Raw genomic sequence first — 16724 nt, 5'->3', positions numbered from 1 at the left:
CTCTTATTTGTCGTCAGTGTCTCTCTTTAAAATGATTGTGGCAATTAAGTTAATCTTTGTAATACATATGATGTAAGCATCCGACATAGAACAGTAATCTAGTATGTCCATGATAAAAGAGAAACGCTTGATAAAAGATTCATCTACTAATTGGTGATGGGAACAAAAGATTATGAGCATGTCTCTGTGTCGACTATGTTCTAGTGGTTCAATAATATCCATGCTATGCCTTAGCGAAAAAGTTGACCATACTATCCCCACCAATCTCCATTTCATAAACCTTTTCCTTTATCCTTCTCCTTTTTACATGTATAGAGAACAATTCTAAGTGTTTTTCCAATGATGGTATTCAGATCAAAAGAAAATTTATTATACCCTATGGAAATTATGGGTATAGGTTCTGAACTTATTGGTTTCAACTTTCAACAAAAATGTCATATAACTAAAAATAATCATAGCAAGTAAACGTAAGTACGATTAACTCAACTGATTGGAGGAGCTGAGTAACTTCTATAGAACAAAAGTTGAAAGTAAGCGTTATATTTAAGAGAAAACAATTATAGATAAAAACTTGTGATCCAAAACCAAAATCTAAATCTATTATTTCTCGTAAAGTCCGTTTTAACAAAGACGATGCATAAATTAGTTCATGTCTCATGTATACTAATGCTGATTCCTTTTCATTTTTAGTGTTATTTTTTATTATATTGAGAGTCAGTAAATATTCAATTCAAAACTAGTTATAGATTGACTCATGACTCTTATAAACTGTTGTTGATCTTTTCTTAAGTCCAATGTAACAAACTCATATATATATATGAATACAACCTTTTCTTTTACATATGCATATTTTTTTAAAAGCTTAATTTTTTACTTTCTCTTGCTTTCGTAATTACTTTGTACAAGATTCGATGAAAGAAGAGGGTTTTTTGGGTGCTTGAAGATGGAGGAAATGGCTAAAAGAGAATTTTAGGGTTCGTGCGTAGAGAAGAAAGACAACCTCCTCTGTCGGAGAATGAGAACTTTTCAGCTGAGTCCTTTCTCTCCTCCATCATCTTTCTAAACCGTTCTGGTTATTTCATTTTGACGTTCTCAAATACCGTGCTGAACCGGATCAGACCAATCAAAAACCGATCCTCAGGTACATTTGTATGTATTATTTTGTAAAGAGAATCTTTCTTTTGAGTTACAATATTGCTAACCGTTCTCTACAAAACTTGAAATTTTCATCTCACTTACACTTGCCAATACCATTGATAAAAAAAAAAACCAATAGAAAGAATCTGAACCACCACCATAAAAGAGGGGCACAAGCAAAGAAGAACTTACCAACGAAAAAGACACTTCTTCTATGAAACCATTCAAGTTTTCAAAGGAGAGAAGGTAAAGAGAGAGGGAGAGAGAGCTTTGCATTTTCTCAGTGAAGCCTAGTGAGTTCCTCAACTCTCTTGCACAACTCTTCCACTTGAACATCCATGCCTTTAGAGATCTCATCCATCTTACTCCTGCTCAGATCCAAGAACGATTCAATAAGATCTCCATCTAAGAAACCCTTTGCTTCCGCAGTTCTCTTCTCGTTGCTAAACGATCTCCATTGCTCATGGTTCAGACCGCCTACTCCTTTTATCACTTTCCTCAGACTCGTCTGCAGTTTCTCTAGAAACAGATACTCTTCTTGAGGCAGTGAAGCTATCACTCCAATCACCCCATTAACAGTGCCAAATATCATTGTCGGTATCTGACCAATTTCTGTATCAGGCAGCCTCATCACAAGAGAGCCATGGCGGAATCGGTTCACAAATTCCCCAATGTGATACTCACCAACCACCTCCATACGAGCCCGTTCTTCATCTGTAGCAGCTTCGTTGTTCTTCTTTACTGTGAATAGGTTAGAGCAATTGTCAGCACCGAGATAGGTGTCATCATCTAATATCTCAACTGCCGTCATCCAGCTTGCATTATAGTCCCGACCTATCTCCTCTATCGAACCTTCCTCATGCTTCATAACAAACACAAACAATCAAAAGAGTCCAGGCAAGTTCTTATGAACATAAAAATCACAAGAAGATGGAAAAAAAAATCTACCTTGTAGATCAACAAGGCGATTGATTTCATGAGGTCGCCAACGACAATGAAGTCTCCACGGGTCTGCACGTAGAGAGCTAGTATGTGACCGTGATGTCCACATTCAGACTGGAGCTCACGAGTGCCATCATCCCGCAACATCCATTTATACAACTGAATTTTCTGATTAATAGCAGCGAGAAGTTTGCCATTGAAGGCATTAAGAGAATACACAGATCCCTTAGTTTCCTTCTCTGCGATCAGCTGCAACTTTCTTTCTTCAACTACAAACACAAGTATCCTTCCCTACAACCACAAGAAGAAAAAACAAAACAAAAATTAACAAAAAGACTTGGGAAAAATAATTTTCAAAAGGTAGTGTGCTCACTGAAAGGATACCTTAGTAGGTTCATTTTCCTCAGGCAAAACATATGATGTACCGACACAGTAATAGACCTTTTTATCATCTGTAAACGAGCAGCTCAGTATGGAGCAACCATATTCAAAGGCATCCAAAGGGTAAGCTGACAAGAATTCGAAAGATTGGCTATCCAACAGACGGACAAAATGCATTTCAGATTCTTGTGCACTCAGTTGATTTCTCAAACTGCAGACAGCCAGTGTTCGCGTTTGTTCCTGATGGCAGATACGACGAGCGTGCTCTCCAATGGGGATAGTCCGTATGTGAAGCTTCTGAATATCATCGATGGTGCCAATAGTAAGCTCGCCTTCCCTGGTTATTGCTAGGCTGCTCATGGAAGAGAAGAAGCAGAACCAGATTTCACCACAATGTGATTCGACCCCAAAGGAAATTAGAAAGGAAGAAAGTAGTTTACCTGTCTGGAAAAGCAGCAGAGCTGAAAGGACACATATGACTAACTTCTTTCAGATTCACATTGCTGTATAACAGCTTCTTGTTGTTGCTATATATTACAGCAGGTCTATCTGATGCAGCAAAGACATGTGTAGCACTTTTAGATGAAAATGTACGCAGAGTTATAGGCTGAGTCCCCAGTAATACTTTTTTCCGATCTCTTAACTCCCCACTACTCGTATCCAACTGGAAGCTCAAGAGATGACCATCTCCAAGAGCACAAAGTAAGTAAGATATCTGCGAACAAATGAAATACCACTGTTACTTAGTATGACAACCAAAGGGGTGCATTAACAAGTAAGATGGTCATTCCACAAAATTTTGACGAAAACCATACCCCTTCGAATGCACAAAGAAGAACAGATCGGGGAATAATCTCTCCTCCTAGTTGCTCCTTAGTAATAAGAGTCAAGTCCGGCAGCAGGAAAATCCTCACACTTATATCTGTCCACATCCCCACTGCAGCTAGCTGACTGTAATTAGGATTATCCCCAATGGGGTTTATATCGAGACAAGAGACCTCGTACTCCAACTGGACATGTTTGACTTCCGTCAATGTCCCATCTCCAATTTCTATATAGACCAAATGCCCACCTCCAGTTGCCAAAAGAACCTAACACGTATACATTCCAAATCTCATTGCATGTCTAGAAACGAGAAGATACTTTAAGTTACAAGTTGAGAAAGAAAGAAATCCATGTATCGTCGAGAACTCCTAGAATTCTTCTCTCTCTGGGCCAGATTTTACATAAAGAAGCTACAAATAAAATTCTTAAGAAAAAAAGACACACCTGGCTGGCATTTGCAGTTGCAACATTAACAGTAAATCCAACTGGGGCTTCCCATTTATTCCGCAATTCTCTAGTTGTAGAACTTACTAATCTAACAGAATTTGAAGTAACCTGATTAAGAAAAGACAGTAGTTAGTGCACCCTCGAGGAAAATATAGAAGAGAACACTAAGAAAAATAACAACTATTAAATAAAAAGAAACTATGTCAGAAGCACATCGACAATTGATTCACTATGGAAGATCTAAAAGGCCTAAAAATGACAACGGACTAACCGTAAATACACATTATAACTAACACGAACTCTACGTTTGCTTCGCTTTGAAAGACCAAAAAAGGCCTAAAATACAGTGAATAAAAAGAAAAATATCTATGATGATAATCTGGAAAAGAGACTTATCGCTTATTTAATGGATTTCGACGAACTTTTTCCTGCCTTGAGAGATCATTACAAGAAGGGGATATAAGCACTGAGTTAACATACCTGTACAAGTTGGTCGTAGACAGCATAATGGCAAAATAAAGTCTGGACTTGAGACAAGAAACCCTCAATCTCTGTTTCTTCCAGTTCATCCTCCATATTCATGGCTAATATACGAGTTTCATTGATAAAACTCACTACGAGGAATCTATCAAACGCTTCATCAATTGAAGCTTTCAACGACCACATTCCTTTGATACCTTGAAGTTCCACGGACGCCTGTAACACAACAGTGGCTTATTATTATATTACAGAAAATGAGAAAATTGCTCATACATGACATTTGAGACAAAATGACATTCCTGATAGACATCAAACCTGTTCGTTTATGCCTATCCCATTGCGAACTATGCGAAGAGAACCATCCTTATATGCTCCAGAGCAAGTCACAATCTGGCCTTGCCCCTGTCTCTCAAGGTCAACTACACAAAAGTCGACAATAGGACCCAAGTTGACATACTTTTCTAAAATTTCTACATATGAACCATCTGCATCCGGCTTCCTGTTTAACTTTATAAGCTGCAATTCCAAAAAGAAAACGGTCAGATGCTTGATAGCATGTATCTATACTATAACTCAGAGAAGATGATAATCCGACAAAAATAACTAGGATAGTGGTAACCCAAAAACTACATACTTTTACTTTTTTTAAGAATATTAAATTTTAAAGACTATGTAATGAGAATTATATTCAATCCTAGAATACCTGTGAGTCTCCATAGCTTGAGCCAACAAAGACGACAGCATTGTCAAGATAGGAGATGGTAGATGCTATAGAGGTTTCACCCAAAAGCTCAAATTTGAGGCCAGTGACCCTTGAGAAAAATAATAAAGTCAGAATATACAAATTATCATTCGTTTCAATAATGCTTTGTAATATCAGCTCACTTTTCTTTCTCGTGGGTTATAACAAGGAGGTGGATCAGTCCGGCATGGTCACCAAGAAGATACCTAGAGCCATCAACATCAACTCTTCCATATGCTTTTGTGATGCACTGGACATACAAATTGAAGTTCATGTTCAAAAATTGAAAATGAAAAGAGGTACTCATTGAAAGGTTATGCAAATGTTGTGTATATGGCATGATGTCAAAAAAAACTTACAGGTCTTATTGGTATTGCTCTGAATGCATTGACACTACAGTAGACAATAGTTTCTTCCCCAATGATAAGAACGCCACACAGGGGTGAAGGTACAGGGATCAATAGGTCAGCACCATTGTCAAGATTGTTCTGTGACCATGGCCCTTCAACAAAGACCTTGTCTTTATCCTTTGTAGCAATTTCATATGTTTTTACATGCCGAGCATCTTTGTTGTCCTGTAACCAAGCATTAATTAGTTTACCCAGCATACATCACATTGCATAAGCAAAGTAAGCCAAGTTAAGAGAAAAGATATAATTCATTTAAAAGAAGATACAACTATAAATAGAGCAGAGCTAATTCACTCAAATTCCACCAGCTTGTAAACACAGTGGGCATTAAGAGAGGAAAAGGATTCATATGAACATAATTGCTTACAGAATCAGGTTCACATGGAATAACCAAATTATATGGTTTACAAAAAAATAATTTCCATAGCATATCCATTAATTACGTATGTAAACCTGATAAAGTACTGCGATTGTTGGCTTTGCGCATCCATACAGAAACTTGATATCTAGGACCTGCAACTCCTCCAGCCTGAAATTTAGGCACCGTAGTCAATAAATTAAGCGTTGTGGTCCTCAAAAATAATCACATTTGCAAGAAACCAAGAGTATTGACCGAGTCAATTCAGGAACGATTTGATGCATTAAAACAAGGGTGCACTAGAGCACACACGATGTAGACGACTAACACATTAAAAAGGAGAAAAATATAAGCTTGACAGCCTCCAAATCGCAGCATGTTTACTGAGAAAGAGTACCTTATGTTAAAAGCTTCCTTAAGCTGTCCTTTATTGTCAAATGGAATGACCTAACCACGAAACCAAGAAACCAGAACAGACCTTCATATAATGCCAATTAATAGCAAACCATAAGTCAAATTTCTTCTGAAGACAATATCATACCTTAAACAAGCCGTCATAAAGATGGAGACCTATCAATCTGCAATCAGGATCAATTATACCAATCTGCAAAATCAGTGTCCAGTGGGAACTCAGGAATGCCACATAACCCTCAAATTACACATATACGACTAAAGAAGGAAAATCAAACCACTATGAAAGATACAGTGCAGTACTACTGAACTCAATACCTGACCATTGTCTGTTGGTCGGCCAATACGATCGGAAACATCCTCCATTGCCCTATAAAATGTGATCCGAACCAAATTCGAAAAGAAAAATTACAGAAAGCATATCAAAAGGGAAATAACTAATCCAGTTTCTCAATCTCATCTGACTGCATGGAAAAAGTTGATTTTTCATGGCAAACTGTACCTTGTAATAAGCTCAGAGGACTCAGAATCCCATTGGAGTACACAGAATTTATGTCTCTCAGTTGCAATGAACAAAAAATCTTGTGTTTCACCCTGGAAAAGATGAAGTATAGTATCAATTAACATCGCCACTTAAATCACCTCAGAGTGAAAAAAAAAACTACGCATCCAGAAAACTAAACTCACATGGGGACGGAACAAGTCCAAAGTTGAGATTCTACCATATAGAGGAACATCCAGCATAGTCTGCAAAAATCTAAATCACTCAACATATCCGATCCATATGGGGAACTCTATCTTCCAAAATGAGACCAATGGTAACAAAAACATTTCGGACGAACATGAGAGATTATGTACCTGAAGTCCCTGTGGAGTAAGCAGATGGATCTCGATTCGAGTGCATTTCCTAAGATAAGTTTAACAGAGCTGTCAACTAAGCAGAAAACGAGATATTTTTCGAAAGAATTTACAGAACTGTATGCAAACAAAACTTGAATTCCACTCAAGACTTTTCATCTTCAAGAGAGCATAGCGTCCCAATCTAATCAAGTCTAGAGCAGTCACTGGTAGATCAACTGGTGAATCGATTATGTACATCTCCCACATAAACAACGATCCACCATATCAAAGAATCCCATATACATTACAAACCACAAAACTCAGCTCTCAAAGTAGAGCCACGGAAAAGAAATCGATCCCTGATGAAAACTATGAACCCTAATCCCCAAATTAACAGAAGGAATGCAAGAGAAGAAAGAAAAGAGAGAGAGAAGTTCCATACGCAACAATGAGATTGAGTTCCTGAGGACTGGTGAAGTTTCCCACGCAAGAGTGACTGACACAGGTGGGTTTGTGAGCCGTAACGACGTAGTTCCATACGCTCATCTTCTTCTTCGCCCAGAAAGTAGGGTTTCGCTTTCTTTTAAACTCGCGCGAATATCTTCCCGCCTCTGTTATTATGGAAGCGTCTGGGTTCTTATAGAGAGAGAGAAAGAAAGAAAGAGAGAGACGATGCGAGGAGGCGAAGAAGGCAGAGAGATACGCCTTAAGAAGAACGGCCGGTTCAGAACACAAATTGAAATTAGAAAGACCGGTTTGGTATATTTTAATTCTTGGGTCAATTTGGGCTTTTATAATTTATGATCGGCCCAAGTGAAAACGTTTGTTAAACCCAACCCTAAGACGATTCAACGCCATTTTGCTGTTCTTCGTTCTCCATCTGCACTCCGATCCCTTTCTCTCCTCAAACTCCCTTATCTTGTCGATTAATTTCTCTCTCAGGTAAGCTTCTTCAGTTTTTCCTCTTAGATCAATCGTGATTTCTCATCCCTCTGGTGGAATCGTTTGTAGACGTAACTTTTTCTCTATTTTTTGAAAGGTTTTTGTCGATCTCAAATTGCAGAAAATGATAAACCTATTTATTCCCGTTCAATTTGTTGATAATTGACCTACTGTAATCCGGAATCAACCGTAATTTTCTGAATTGCGACGATTTGATCGCTCTGATGTAGAAACCATGTTTCGATAGTTTGCACGCACTCAGATCCAGCTCTGAATTTTGAGGCTTTTTCGTGGTCTTTTGATGATAAAAACATTTTTGGAATCGAAATGATGTCACAGAAACAATTTGGATGTAGGCTCATAATCAATTTAGTGTTTTGATTCAAGTACTACTTTTTTTTTTGTTTATCAGTGTTGTTCTTCTCGGTAAATGCGTTATTATCTCATATATATATTGGTCATTGCCTTGAGTGATAGTGGTTTTATGCGTGGCTATGGACTCGCAGATCATGTTGACTGAAACTCCATTTAGGCCACGAGAGAAGCTTCTGGAGAAGCAGAGATTGTTCCAGAGCATCCATAGGCACACTTACCTAAAAGGACCAATGGACAAGATCACCTCCGTTGCAATCCCTATTGCCTTGGCTGCAAGTTCTCTCTACATGATTGTAAGTTTTATCTGTTCCATTGATACTCAGACTTATGTATCCATACTCGCATTTGCCATCTGCTTTGTGTTCGAATCTATCCTTCCTTTTTTACACTGTCTTTTTAGTAAGTGTGTTTTCAATGGCTTGAAGTGAAATCTCATACTTAAGAACTTGTTCATTCCAATAGATGCTCTTTGGTTAAAACCTGAATGCCCTAGTCAAATGGGTTTGTTCATCATCTAACTCTGGAAGATTTGTGTGGCCGGATACAGGGAACAGGGATCTACAACATGTCGAATGGAATCGGGAAGAAGGAATAAGCAGCAGCTTCTTCTTCATTTTTTCCTTTTCTTTGCTTTTGGTTTCGATATGTATCCAGTGGCTGCCCATATGCGGTTGCAGAATAAGGTGGTACTCGTCTTTTTCTTGAAGCTGTTTATTGCGTTTTGCCAAATAATTGCTTAGTCGCAGACTATGTCGAAAGCTGAAAGATGTTTGATGTTATAAAGTTCCAAAATTTGGAGGGTTCTTCATTTGCTTTTTATGACATGTTGAAATTCTTTGGTTTGTTTCTACTAAATTTTGCAAGCATCTGTGGTTCTATCCAAGCGTTAAGGCGGTGATGATGATTTGGTTTTGTCCTCCTTACCAAATAAGCAAAGGAATAAGTAAAATGAAAGCACAAAAATCCAATGAAAGAATCTAACCTCAAGATTTCTAAATAAAATGATTGCTCACAGTAACTTTGATTGGGGGAAAAAAATGTTTTATCCAGTTAAATTTAAAGATAAACAGTAAAAACTAAAAAGAAACGAAATACGTCCTGTCGTTAAACTTCTCCAAAGGTAAGCTTTTTCGATTTCCCTCTGTAGGCTAATCTTGCTTCGCATCCCTGCAGTAGTTTCGATTCGTTTCTAAACCCTAATTTGCTACTTTCTGTAAGGTTCGTGTCGATCTCAATTCACAGATATTGATAAACCCTTATTATCCCTATTCAATTTGCTGAAACCTTTACCTAGAATGTTCTGGATTGAATTCGGAATCCACTCGTTGTCGTTGCGTCGAATTGATGATAGCTTTAAAGTATAAATCCTAATTTTAGTGAACTGGCCTTGCTTATATATTCAAATGCTTAAGGTTGTCTTTAAAGAAGCATCAAAGTCTTAATTTTGTTCCTTTGTCTAACGCTGTGAATTTTCATTCTGTAGAAAAAATGCCAAAGGTTAAGACTAACCGAGTCAAGTACCCAGAAGGGTGGGAGCTGATCGAGCCTACTCTTCGAGAGCTTGATGCCAAGATGAGAGAAGGTTAGTTTCGATCTAGCTTTTTTGATATTACCAATATTCAGATCCCTAAAGTTTGTCTCTTTGCCTTTGCTTCTGCTTTTAACTATTTTTGTTCCTTGTGCAGCTGAGATGGATACACATGATGGCAAAAGAAAGTGTGAAACTTTATGGCCGATCTTCAAAGTCTCTCATCAGAGGAGTCGGTATGTATATGACCTTTACTACCGAAGGAAAGAAATATCTAAAGAGCTGTATGAGTTCTGCTTGGATCAAGGCTATGCAGATCGTAGCCTGATTGCGAAATGGAAAAAGGTGCGTTCTACTCTCATTCTCGATTAAACTTTTGTCTGTGCAACCTTCTTGTAGCTAGTTGTTTGAGGCCAAATTGTAGTGATTTGGAGTTTCTATAGTAGTTTTGCATAGGACACTGAACTGCAGATATGTAAAATATTGTTGAGTTAGTTCAGAGGGGGGCTAGTATCTCCTTAGTTCACAATGGGTATTGAAGCTGTTTCCCTGAAATTAATGTCTTAGTGAATTGCACTTGCTTGGAATGATCTTACCAATAAAGAAGCTCTAGAATTGAGATTGTTATTTTGTTTGGTAGAGAAGAAGAAAAGGTCTTGTGATTATCATTATACTTTGAACAAAAAAATGCTTCTTAAGTGATGTTGTCTCTGTTTGATGGTTTCGTTTCAGTGAAGTATTTTTGATGATGGTTTCTTTTCAATCTTATGTTAACAAAGTTAACAAAGTCATTGCCTTCAATTCGGATGCATATACTGTTCATAGGTTCTATTATCCAGACATTGAACTAAATTTTACTTTTGTTTTTTTTTATTCAGTGAACAATGATTTTGTCAGATATCTATTGTCTCTTTATTTGTCACTAAGCTCTGTATAAACTCTCTGTTTTGTGGAATTATTGCAGTCAGGATATGAACGTTTATGCTGCTTGCGCTGCATACAGCCAAGAGACCACAACTATGGAACAACATGTGTATGTCGTGTTCCCAAAAACCTGCGTGAAGAGAAAGCGGTTGAATGCGTTCATTGCGGTTGTCAAGGATGCGCGAGTGGCGATTAATCTCACAGCTTCCTTCACAATCCCAAGTGTCTGTTCAAAAATGAGTGAGATTGATAGGCTAAAATTGTGAGACTTGACTTACTGTTGACGGTGAGTGATACTTTTTAAGTATTGTTATTAAAGCTCAGCAATGAATAAATTAGTCTCGTGGATAAATTTTGTTGATCCATGGAAAGTGATTCGACGTCAATTTCTATTGGTCCCTACAGTTGACTGACTTCAGTCAATACTGTCATATGTGGATCAAGATTCCTCTTGGTCTTATAAGGATTAGTATCTTTTCGTATACACATGTATCTGGTCTTTTTATTCTGTTCACCATAAATACGCATGTGTACCCTAAATTAAGAAATGTGTAACTAGTAAACATATATATATTGTAATGGTTTTCCCATTAAAAAGTGTTCAAATATATATAATCAAATCTTATCGGCTCTCAAAGCTGTAACAAAACCATGTTAGCTTGTCCACAAAAAATTAACCATGTTAGTTTTTTTTTTCCTCACATAACAATAAAAGATATACATGTTATTCTTTATTTTTTTGCTAGTAGAAAAAAACGAAGATTGGTTTTCTTATTTCCTAAACTTTGGTTTCAAGCATAAATATATGCATTGTTCATTGGCTTCATCTCCCAAATCCAGTTGCAGTTTCGATTCGATTAACTTAAGCTCTTGTTTCAGCATAATATTAGAAAGTTGAAAACATAGAGACGTTAGTCTTTCCATTCATATAAAACACGCAGGACTCATGATCTTGTAAATTGTCATTTTGGTTAATTGTTAGTTTTATTTTAATGGTTTATTTTATTGGTGGATTGAGATCCATATTTAACTCAAATCATAAAACCCATGACATTTTTTTAAAAACATAGGTCTTTTGAGTCGTCCCACATCGACAAACTTGGAAAAATGAGAAGGGGAGGCTGCACAATAAATAAGAGTCTTCATCTTTTAATCAATTGAATCACAGTCATCAATACTACGGGTTCATAGCAAATTCTGAACGCTTTTGGGCCTGATATTGGGCCCGGATAATATCAATAGGTCTCCGACTTTTAATAACATCAACGATTTTTAAAAAAATCGCTTATCGGAAGAAAATCGGTTACCGTCTAAGCTGACCGCTTAGCCTAAAATCACAATGGTAGGCCTCTGATCCGCGCCTTGTCGGCCGGCGGGAGTTTTTTCGAACACGTATAAAGACTATAGAAAAAGTAAATTAAACTATTATTTATTTCTCATGAAGTCTTTTATCATTCACCTCCTTTATAGTGAGTAAGTGACCCACAAAGATTTATTTCAGTGGCTCAGTCTACAGTCTACATGGTTTCAAAACTCCGTAGCAGTGCATGAGCCAATGAACAAAATGATTCTGCTTCAAAGTTTTTGTCTTCCTTCTTCTTTAACTGTGTCGGCATTGTTATTGCAGTGAAGGTCTCTAATTTTTCATGCCCATAAGATAAAAATCCTTCCTTTTTTTCTTTTATCTCTTTACTTTGGGGTTTTGGTTAGATCTTGGAATGGGATCCGATATTGAATAGCCCATTGTTCATTTAATGTTTTTCCAGCTGATTCTTTTTGGCTCAAGATTGTCTTCTCACTCAGTAGAGCCCTGCATTTTGTTTGATTGTTTTTTTTTCATAAAGTGAGATTTCTTTCAAGTCCTATAATTGTTGTTCCTTCTGTGTATTGGTATTTTTTGGGAAAGATTGGAACATTTTTTTTTTTGTAATTTTGATAGGTCTTAACTTTGGTTCATAATTTTTTTTTTTGTCAGATTTACTTGGGTTCCATGAATGTTGTGCGTTGGTAAGCTGGAAAGGTTGTTGGGTTTCTGCAAAAACCGTAGCTTTGTGGGAATTTTTTTTTGAAGTCAAGGATGAATCTATCAAGGGTTTTATTACTATCCATGTTATTCCTCTCTGCAATGGGGCAACTTCCATCACAAGACATCATGGCATTGCTTGAATTCAAGAAAGGGATCAAACATGATCCTACGGGGTTTGTTCTCAATTCATGGAACGATGAGTCCATTGATTTCAATGGTTGCCCTTCTTCATGGAATGGTATTGTCTGCAATGGCGGTAATGTGGCTGGTGTTGTTTTGGACAATTTGGGGTTGTCTGCAGATGCTGATTTCAGTATGTTCTCCAACTTGACAATGCTTGTCAAACTATCTATGGCTAACAACTCCATTTCTGGTGTCTTACCAAATAATTTAGGTAATTTCAAAAGTCTCCAATTCCTGGATTTATCTGATAACCTCTTCTCTTCGTCACTGCCTGAAGAGATTGGTAGATCAATAAGCTTGAAGAATCTCTCTTTAGCTGGTAACAACTTCTCTGGTGAAATTCCGGAATCTATGGGTAGATTGATTTCGCTACAGTCGTTGGACATAAGTCGCAACTCCTTATCTGGACTTTTGCCAAAGTCCTTGACAAGGCTGAACAATCTGCTGTACTTGAATCTTTCTTCTAATGGATTTATCGGGAAATTTCCAAGGGGCTTTGAGTTAATTTCAAGTCTTCAAGTGCTTGATCTGCATGGTAACTCAATTGATGGTAATCTTGATGGGGAATTTTTCCTTTTAACAAATGCAAGCTATGTTGATTTCAGTGGAAACAGATTGGTGACAACGTCTGGGAAGCTGTTACCGGGTATTTCTGAGAGCATCAAGCACTTAAATCTCAGTCACAATCAGCTTGAAGGTTCATTGACCAGTGGGCTTCAGTTGTTTCAGAACTTAAAAGTCTTGGATCTTAGTTACAACCAATTATCTGGAGAATTGCCAGGTTTCAATTATGTTTATGATCTTCAAGTGCTCAAGCTCAACAACAATAGGTTTTCAGGTTCTCTTCCTAATAATTTGTTAAAAGGTGACTCCTTGCTTTTAACAACGCTGGATTTGAGTGGCAACAATCTCTCAGGTATGCACTTCACTTTATCTTCTACATAGTGGGAATTTTTACATGCTAATTGTGGTGCCAATGACAGCAAAAATCTAATTTTTTAATCTGTTTTCTGTTTGTGTTCAAGGGCCAATAAGTGCCATTATGTCAACAACTCTTCACAGCCTTGATCTTTCTTCAAATTCACTGACCGGAGAGCTCCCTCTCTTGACTGGGAGCTGTGTCTTACTTGATCTCTCAAACAACCAGTTTGAAGGCAATCTAACAAGATGGTCAAAATGGGAGAATATCGAGTACCTTGATCTCAGTCAGAACCATTTCACTGGGTCGTTCCCAGATGTAACTCCTCAGCTTCTGCGAGCAAATCATCTTAACCTTTCCTACAATAAGCTCACAGGCTCACTTCCAGAACGGATACCTACCCATTATCCGAAACTTCGTGTTCTTGATATAAGTTCTAATAGCTTAGAAGGGCCAATCCCAAGTGCATTACTATCCATGTCAACTTTGGAAGAAATCCACCTTCAAAACAATGGTATGACAGGTAACATCGGACCCTTGCCTTCTTCTGGTTCCAGAATCCGTCTTCTTGATCTTTCCCATAACCGGTTTGACGGTGATCTTCCTGGTGTATTCGGATCTTTGACCAATCTTCAAGTGCTGAATCTCGCAGCAAATAATTTGTTTGGATCTTTGCCCAACTCCATGAATGACTTGGTCTCTCTAAGCTCATTAGACGTGTCCCAGAACTATTTCACCGGACCACTCCCAAGCAACCTATCTAGCAGCATTATGGCTTTTAATGTGTCATACAATGATCTATCCGGGACTGTGCCAGAGAATCTGAGGAACTTCCCTCCGCCTTCTTTTTATCCTGGAAACAGCAAGCTTCTCTTGCCTGCTGGATCCCCTGGTTCAAGCGCATCAGAAGTATCCAAAAGGAAACCCAAAAACTTACTTATTAAGATTGTCATAATAGTTTCCTGCGCCATTGCTCTAATTATTCTCATCCTTGTGGCTATCATCCTATTTTGTATCTGTAAATCTAGAAGACGTGAAGAGCGTAGTATCACAGGTAAAGAAATTACTAGGCAGGCTCAGACAATCCCTTCAGGCAGTGGAGGTGGTATGGTTGTCTCCGCTGAGGATTTGGTTGCTTCAAGAAAAGGCTCTTCATCTGAAATCCTCAGTCCAGATGAGAAACTAGCTGTTGCAACCGGCTTCTCTCCTTCCAAGACAAGTAATTTATCTTGGTCACCTGGCTCAGGAGATTCATTCCCACCTGATCAGCAACTAGCACGACTTGATGTTAGATCACCGGATAGACTTGTGGGAGAGCTGCAATTTCTGGATGATTCAATCAGATTAACACCAGAAGAATTGTCGAGGGCACCAGCTGAAGTTCTGGGAAGAAGTAGCCATGGGACTTCTTACAGGGCAACGCTTGATAATGGAATATTTTTAACCGTGAAATGGCTAAGAGAAGGCGTGGCAAAGCAAAGAAAGGAGTTTGCTAAAGAAGTGAAGAAATTTGCTAACATTAGACATCCTAATGTTGTCACTCTCCGAGGATACTACTGGGGTCCCACGCAACATGAAAAGCTTATTCTTTCAGATTATATATCGCCTGGAAGCCTAGCTAGCTTCCTTTACGGTAACACTCTTCTTAGTAAACTTCTCTTAAGTGTTACTTATCTTTGCTATTATCATCAAGCTTACGGTTTTTGTTTGATCGCAGATCGACCAGGCAGGAAAGGCCCTCCCTTAGCCTGGATCCAACGGTTGAAAATCGCAGTTGATGTCGCACGTGGTCTAAACTATCTCCATTTTGACAGAGCTGTTCCACACGGTAACCTCAAAGCAACAAACATTCTCTTAGACGGAGCAGAGCTAAACGCACGTGTAGCAGATTACTGCCTCCACCGTCTCATGACACAAGCAGGCACAGTCGAACAGATTCTAGACGCAGGCATCCTCGGTTACCGAGCTCCCGAGCTAGCAGCTTCAAGGAAACCATTGCCTTCTTTCAAATCAGATGTCTATGCATTTGGTGTGATACTTCTTGAGATCTTGACCGGAAGATGTGCAGGAGATGTGATCACAGGTGAACAAGAAGGTGTTGATCTAACCGATTGGGTTAGGTTACGTGTTGCAGAAGGTCATGGTGCGGAATGTTTTGACTCGGTGTTGACTCAGGAGATGGGAAGTGATCCAGTTACAGAGAAAGGCACAAAAGAAGTTCTTGGGATTGCCTTGAAGTGCATAAGATCTGTATCTGAGAGACCTGGTATCAAGACCATTTATGAAGATCTTTCTTCAATTTAGGAGCAATGGTTCTTTTTTTTTTTTTTTTTTTTCGTAGGTTCCAATGGAGTTTGGTTTTCTTAGTGTTTCTCCTTCTGTTCTTGATTTAAGGGTAGTGTGTTGTGTCTTCTTCTGTTAGTTTTTATTTTAACATTTTCCTTGGAAAAAAACAAAATCTGCTCATGTCTCATGAGTAAATGAAATTTCATTTTTTCCCCAATTTTACTCTGTTTAATACCTTGGTGTTATGGAAGCTGTTGGATCATATTATTGACTAGAACCGGATCAATTATGGATTAAACCGAATCAACTAACCGACTATAATATTTCTAATTTTCAGTTAGACTAAACCGGTTCTTTGAATTAAGAATCCATTTTCACTGTTATACTCTCTTTCGCTGAAACTGGTTTTTTTCATTTGCCTTTTATTTTAATGGTTTATTTGATGTACAAAAGACACCTAGACGAGTGGTCACGGTTCTTGGACATCGTTTAATATAAAACGGAGGAAGTAGATAATTACAAACTAACAAATCTTGAAATATATAGGTGAGGTCGATCATTTACCTGA

General features: G+C 38.0%; 4 protein-coding genes across 9 annotated transcripts; 3 read left to right on the top strand and 1 right to left on the bottom strand.

Moving 5' to 3' along the window:
* Positions 1–1154: 1154 nt before the first annotated feature.
* On the bottom strand, positions 1155–7559 carry LOC18029467 (DNA damage-binding protein 1b). Its single transcript, XM_006413760.2, has 19 exons — positions 7416–7559; positions 6992–7040; positions 6821–6880; positions 6636–6727; positions 6452–6503; positions 6264–6326; positions 6120–6169; positions 5818–5893; positions 5314–5529; positions 5098–5204; positions 4916–5024; positions 4528–4728; positions 4213–4428; positions 3730–3840; positions 3276–3551; positions 2901–3175; positions 2464–2812; positions 2086–2370; positions 1155–1999 (listed from the first exon to the last, which is right to left on the bottom strand). Exons 1-19 carry the CDS (start codon positions 7517–7519, stop codon positions 1418–1420), a joined length of 3273 nt encoding a protein of 1090 aa, XP_006413823.1. The 5' UTR covers positions 7520–7559; the 3' UTR covers positions 1155–1417.
* A 253-nt stretch (positions 7560–7812) lies between these two features.
* On the top strand, positions 7813–9109 carry LOC18029466. Its single transcript, XM_024150156.1, has 3 exons — positions 7813–7915; positions 8422–8583; positions 8838–9109. Exons 2-3 carry the CDS (start codon positions 8425–8427, stop codon positions 8883–8885), a joined length of 207 nt encoding a protein of 68 aa, XP_024005924.1. The 5' UTR covers positions 7813–7915; positions 8422–8424; the 3' UTR covers positions 8886–9109.
* A 282-nt stretch (positions 9110–9391) lies between these two features.
* LOC18029465 (protein BUD31 homolog 1) lies at positions 9392–10964 on the top strand. Of its 3 annotated transcripts, none has more exons than XM_024150154.1 (4): positions 9392–9410; positions 9774–9872; positions 9976–10163; positions 10783–10964. In XM_024150154.1, exons 2-4 carry the CDS (start codon positions 9779–9781, stop codon positions 10936–10938), a joined length of 438 nt encoding a protein of 145 aa, XP_024005922.1. In that variant the 5' UTR covers positions 9392–9410; positions 9774–9778; the 3' UTR covers positions 10939–10964. The 3 variants fall into 3 exon arrangements, with proteins under 3 accessions (XP_024005922.1, XP_006413821.1, XP_024005923.1); XM_006413758.2 differs by lacking the exon at positions 9392–9410 and adding an exon at positions 9413–9508; XM_024150155.1 differs by lacking the exon at positions 9392–9410 and adding an exon at positions 9630–9648.
* A 956-nt stretch (positions 10965–11920) lies between these two features.
* On the top strand, positions 11921–16373 carry LOC18029464 (probable LRR receptor-like serine/threonine-protein kinase At4g20940). 4 transcript variants are annotated; one of them, XM_024149368.1, is made up of 5 exons: positions 11921–12154; positions 12252–12374; positions 12718–13867; positions 13977–15503; positions 15588–16373. In XM_024149368.1, exons 3-5 carry the CDS (start codon positions 12820–12822, stop codon positions 16172–16174), a joined length of 3162 nt encoding a protein of 1053 aa, XP_024005136.1. In that variant the 5' UTR covers positions 11921–12154; positions 12252–12374; positions 12718–12819; the 3' UTR covers positions 16175–16373. The 4 variants fall into 4 exon arrangements, with proteins under 4 accessions (XP_024005136.1, XP_024005135.1, XP_024005138.1 ...); XM_024149367.1 differs by having other exon boundaries at positions 12244–12374; XM_024149370.1 differs by lacking the exon at positions 12252–12374 and having other exon boundaries at positions 11921–12084.
* Positions 16374–16724: the final 351 nt, after the last annotated feature.

This window comes from Eutrema salsugineum, unplaced genomic scaffold, assembly GCF_000478725.1.
Source record: "Eutrema salsugineum unplaced genomic scaffold, Eutsalg1_0 scaffold_1, whole genome shotgun sequence".
NCBI classification, from domain to species: Eukaryota; Viridiplantae; Streptophyta; class Magnoliopsida; order Brassicales; family Brassicaceae; genus Eutrema; species Eutrema salsugineum.
This window is presented reverse-complemented; position numbering and strand designations above follow the sequence as displayed.